The 6,084-nt window shown below is 41.7% G+C and overlaps 1 protein-coding gene across 1 annotated transcript; it reads left to right on the top strand.

The window, feature by feature from the left end:
* Positions 1–590: 590 nt before the first annotated feature.
* Positions 591–3,679, top strand: gadd45ab (growth arrest and DNA-damage-inducible, alpha, b). The gene is made up of 4 exons (XM_020499392.2): positions 591–753; positions 1,045–1,146; positions 1,353–1,566; positions 2,783–3,679. Exons 1-4 carry the CDS (start codon positions 608–610, stop codon positions 2,891–2,893), a joined length of 573 nt encoding a protein of 190 aa, XP_020354981.2. The 5' UTR covers positions 591–607; the 3' UTR covers positions 2,894–3,679.
* Positions 3,680–6,084: the final 2,405 nt, after the last annotated feature.

Raw genomic sequence — 6,084 nt, forward strand, 5'->3', positions numbered from 1 at the left:
CTGTGGACAAATCACTATGGACTTTTGCATAGCTGTTATTATATCAAGTGTATATCAAATATCTTAAAAGAGTGTGCTCGACCAAATTTAAATGAGCGATTTCAAGAGAAGGAAAGGAGTTTCTAAACCATAGGCCTTCTGTACACTCTTTGTCAAGGCGTCTTGTATACATCCGCTATGAGATCATTGTTGGAATCACAGCAAATGGAGATAACATCTATTTGACGTGCTCTGCTTGAGTTTCACCCCACTCATTGGTTCAGAACGTTTAGAATGTTGAATTAGCCTTCAAAGCAAACGGGTATAAAATATGTAGGCTATAATAACAAGTGTAAATAAAACTTATTATCCACAACTCTGCACACTATCAACAGTATTGCATTTGTCACAAATATACAATGAAATAGTTAGCCACTGATCAATGTAATTGTTTTTCCAGCAGTCGTCGCAGTTTACCAAGGAAGTTATATATGTGTACTGATTGATACCTTGGGGGGCGCTCCTCATTCACTTGAAACACCGTGAAAATTAGCGTGTGACCAATGGGGTTTGATATGCAAATATGAGGCGCTCGAACTTCAACTTCCACAGTGAACTGTGGGGAAATATGAGAAAAAGAGCAGACACACGAGGTCGCGAACTTAACTGGGACGTGGAGAGAGACCATCTGTGGATATCCTGCCTTCAACGTGGATATTTTCTAATGTGCAATATGACTTTTGAGGAAACCAGCGGAGAAAACTCTACAGAAAGGTAGCTGAGATTATTTTTTGCAACTTGTATGAAATGAAAGCTTCAATTGTCAGCTACATTTACTTCATTTGGCAAGCAATCCAGTTATAGCAGCTATGTGATGTCAATGTCCCGGTACGCACGAGCGCTTGGCTGAGCATGTCTAAGCTAACCTAGTTAGCTATGCAGTTAACTAGATAGGTAGTTATATACATTCTATAATGTTGCATGCTGACTAAATATCGATACTTAGTTTTTTGGTCCATGTATCACCCACCATCAATATGCTTGTTTGTTGTTGTGCAACCTCAGGATGGATTCGGTGGCTAAAGCACTGGAGGAGGTTCTCAGCTCCGCGTTACCTCAGGGTTGCATTACTGTCGGGGTATACGAGGCAGCCAAGTCACTCAATGTGTAAGTAGATAGCAAATGAAGCACATTCAGCAATATTATAACGTCATTAGCTAGTAATAAATCCATTCTGAAATAATTAAATGCAAGGAGTGAAGTACATTATGTTTCAATAAATTCTTACGCAATGAAACTGTAATAAACATACTGGCAACTAAATTAATATATTCTGCTTGTTTAACAAATTGTGTTGTCATTTAAATCATCAGTGACCCGGATAATGTGGTGTTGTGCCTCCTGGCGACGGACGAGGAACAGGTAGAAGACGTGGCCCTCCAGATCCACTTTACCCTTATCCAGGCGTTCTGCTGCGAGAACGACATCAACATCCTGCGGGTCAGCAACATGAGGCGCCTCGCTGAGATCCTTGGAGGAGTGAAGCCAGGAGGAGAGCCAATGGACATGCACTGTGTACTAGTTACTGTATGTGTCATTACATTGTTCATACTCCCCATATCCCTGCACTAAACAGTGCTAGACTTTTATATCATTTACTCAGCTGGGGTCTCTGTAGGTGTGGCACTTTAAACCTGGACCGAGTTCATTATGCCAGCTAGGTTATTAAACATTTTTTGTGGATGCTAAATATTTGCAGGTCAAGAGCTTTGAATACAGAATCAAAGGCCTAGATGCATACAAATATTCGATTTTAATGGCCACAACATCTGGTAGTTTTATGTCCTCATTCATTGCTTTGCTCTTTTAAATGTAATCCAGTTGACTGCAGCCACCTGATCTGTAGTGATGTGGGTTGCATAGTGGTCTGATGTAGCTTACGCTGGCTGCAGTACTCCAAGTGATCTGACTCCAGTTACTGGGACTGCGTACAAATGGCATAGGAATAGGGTGCCATTTGGGATGTAATCTATACATTTGTTGGCTGAGTTGGCAGAGCGATGTGTACTCTAGCTCTTCTTCCTGTGGGCCACTAGTATTTCTTCAAACACACATTCCAGGAAAAGAAGCTGAGCTCATAGGAGAAAGATGATGATTGCATGTTTGCGGAGCGATTCTTAGAATGCAGAAGTCAGCATGGAGACATTTTTATGCCCTGCTCATACACTTCCTTAGTAGTGATCTGATCTATGAAGCACACTAGCAGGCCATACAGATCATATAGGATCTTCATTTGATCCCCCTGTTGCAGAACCTTCCTGCAATTCAAGAAATGTAAAACGTGTAATGTATTTGAGGTTTAAAAAGGCTTCTGAAGTTTTGTAATTTCTACTTAGAAATGTCAGACTTGATTTCCCCTTGTATCAACCCCTACAAAAATGTCTATCAATTATAATCCACATAATACTTTACATTTCCTGTTGCTGCAGGAATAGTTTTCCTGCTGTAGCAAACTGGCTCTACCTGTCACTGTAACCACACCAGTTGCAGAGAACCCTTATCTTATTATGGTTATTAGAAATCACTTTTTATCCCTATATTTGCTGAATACATTTAGAAAGCACAGCAGTAGATGTGTGCTGATTATCTGTGTAAGTAGTTATGGTAACCATACTCACTTGCAGAGAACCCCTTAGGCCTAACTGATTAGGGTTGTTTTACACATTTATTAGGTCTGTATTTGAATGCATACGTTTTTAGAAAGCAGCATTAGCCTGACTGTGTTTTCCCTTCCTCTTCACAGAACCCCCAGTTGACCACATGGAAGGACCCAGCTCTGAGCAAAGTGAATCTCTTCTGTAGAGACAGTCGAATCCTGGACCAGTGGGTCCCCATTATCAACCTACCTGACTGATGACGCTACACATGTTGTGCACTTTATATGGAAACATCGCACACTGCACTAGATCTGTGTAATAACCCCTTTGTTGGACCTCTCGTGAACAACCTTGATTCTGCCAGAGGGAGATAGAGGACCAGGAAATCTCCCCCAAAATAACAAGAAAATCTCCAACTCCAACAAAATTTGCTGGATCAGTGTGGATTTTAATGCAGAGGTTTCGGCTGAGGAAGAGTGATTCAGCATTCTAGGTTCCAAGACTGCCATGGTAACCATGATGACTGTAATTACAAGGCAACGGTTGGTCATTGGTATGACTGTGCCCTCCTTGCCGGGAAGAAAGCCATTACAGGAAGCGGAATCATGTGAGCACACACAGCAGAACACACTAGACACAGGTGGTGGTGAGCAGAGCAGAGAACACCAGGCAGCAGGGGATTGGAATCTACTGGAGGATCAGACAACCGACTACAAGGAATTGACCGGACTCAATTTAAAAGGACAGGATTTTACTGAACTGGACTGGAGTAGTCTGAACTACAGGTTGGATAATGCCTCAAGGAAAGTGGACAAATCTCAACTGTAATTTATATGATGTTGATCATCTCTGAATTGTTGTTTTGAGAATTATTTCAATAAAAAAAGGGAAGATATTGTCAGGACAAGGCAATGTATTGTCTTAAACATTAACTTGTTGTTTTATTTTAATTCATATGTTTGCGTTAATTTAATGAATTATATTTATGTTGCAATGTTCATCAACAGCTACCTTTGTAGAGAAATAAACAGAACTGAACTAAACATTTCATTGTTTTGCTTGTTTGGAATTAATGCTGTGAGTTATGGGTATCATTCTGAAGGTTTTTGATGAACCTGTAAGCAACATCACTCACAGGACTAATAATGCATCTCAGTCAAAGGCAGTGGAAAACGGGCACTGAACAAGGATTCTGTTTGAACCAAGCTTGGTCAAAGAGGCTTTTCACCGAGGTCGCTAGATAATTCACCGAGGTCACTAGATAATTCACCGAGGTCACTAGATAATTCACCGAGGTCACTAGATAATTCACTGAGGTCACTAGATAATTCACTGAGGTCACTAGATAATTCACTGAGGTCACTAGATAATTCACTGAGGTCACTAGATAATTCACTGAGGTCACTAGATAATTCACTGAGGTCACTAGATAATTCACTGAGGTCACTAGATAATTCACTGAGGTCACTCGATAATTCAGCACAATTCCAGCTGCAGCATCTTATGTCATTTCTCGTAGGTAGTGTTTTTCTTCTCAGCTGTAGGTGTTAACTGCAAGCCTCAGTTCAGGGAAATGGAATGCAACACTTTCAAGTGATCTTTCATATTCAGCTGAATAAAGAACGGTGCACTGTTTAACCGGGTGCAAAAAGCTAGTACTTAGTTTTGCGTGTATTTATTATGTAACATACACCATGTCTCAACAATACATCACTCCATTGACACCAATGGTGAACACTACAGTGTTGGTTATTTACACCCAAGGACACAAAGTCCATGTAACAACAGTTCCACACCCTGCATTCACATCAACATTTTTTTATTAAAAACATCACACAGGAGGGAGAAGGAGAAGTTCCACATACATATAGTTTCCTTGTGTGATGAGCAGCATCAGGGTGTTTGTGTGATCACCATGACAACCCTTGCTGTCACCGAGGCCCTCTGTTCGAACACAGAAACACCCTCTGTTCAAACACACCTGGCAGGGACAAAAATAGCCAGAGAGGAAAGAAAATATATATTACTAACCAGCACACTCAGGGGACACCAGAAGTGATTGTGTGTGTGTGCAGCAGAGCAAAGCAGGGGGACAAAGCCCTCAAAGAGCAGCTGATGAAACAATGTGTGTGACTGAGTCAAGGCCCATTCACACTCTCACAGTGGGGGTACTACTGACCACTGATTTCATCATGGCTATAAATAGACCCTATGAATGGAGGTGAGGCAATCACACTCACAGTGACGCACTGATAGTAATTATAGTGTTACAAATTAGAAGGCAACGCAAGCAGTGCAGGCTGTTAACCACAAACCACCTAATGTCACGTCAGCATGATGACCTGCAATGTGGCTGTACTCCTATGGCATCTTAATACCACAACAGAGCATTCAATGATACATTTTTGTAATTTAGCTTTCCCAACCTTTCCGGGGGCAATAACCACACATTTCTTTCACAGCATTGTATGTTTCAGGGCAAGTCACCATAGCTGTCTTTGCATGAGAGACATGGGTGTGAGCCCACATCTCCAGTCATCAGATCAACTCTAAGCAGTAGAATGTTATGCTGATTTGACCTGGAGTGAGTGAGAATAGAGGAAAGTTGCAGGTGGGCTACTACCTTCTCCCGAGGTAGAAATCTAGTGGTTTTAGTGGATATAGGAACAAACTATAAAACCATAAAGTTCCAAATGAACTGCAGGTCAGGAATGGGGCTTCAGTCCTGTGGGTGAAACAGTGTGGATTGGAGGTTAGGAGAAGGTCAGTACACTGCAACCTCACTCCTCTGAATTTCCACAAGAGTCATGGAAGAATTGCTAGGCTGGGGGCACCACCAGTCAAACTAAACACACATGACACAAATTACAGGAATGCAACTAGGAGGAGCAAGCATAACTTATGAACAGAACACAGGGACATTACTCTGATGAACTCTGAATACACTGTTTCCGTAGGTTTTTACCATGGATCTGTAGGCTTAACGGCAATGCCAACAGAACAGACTCATTTCATAAAGATCCTGATCTGTGCAAATATGCATATCTGGAGTAAGTATCAGGGGGCAGGTGAAATATACTTAACACAAGCATATCTTTAACCAGGTCGAGTACAGAAAGGAAGTTGTAAGGTAGTGGGTAGTGCAAACAAATACTTTTTTCTGTCGAGTGGACAGGTAACACAATCACAGAGAATCTCCACTAAGCCCAGTGCCATCTAATATCAGAGGGGAGCCAATACATCAATGTGAGCCAACATATATGGCCTTACCTGGTTTTTGCCTGTAACATCAGACCCTGAGAGAGAGAAAGAGAGACTGACAGACAGAGAGACTGACAGAGAGAGAGAAAGGCCACTGAAGCAGAGGGATCGTCACATAACAACCAGACCTGCCTGGACATTGGGGCAGACAGTAGGACAAAATATGGCAGAAATCAGAGCAAAATAG

This window comes from Oncorhynchus kisutch, linkage group LG13 (assembly GCF_002021735.2).
Source record: "Oncorhynchus kisutch isolate 150728-3 linkage group LG13, Okis_V2, whole genome shotgun sequence".
Lineage (NCBI taxonomy): Eukaryota > Metazoa > Chordata > Actinopteri > Salmoniformes > Salmonidae > Oncorhynchus > Oncorhynchus kisutch.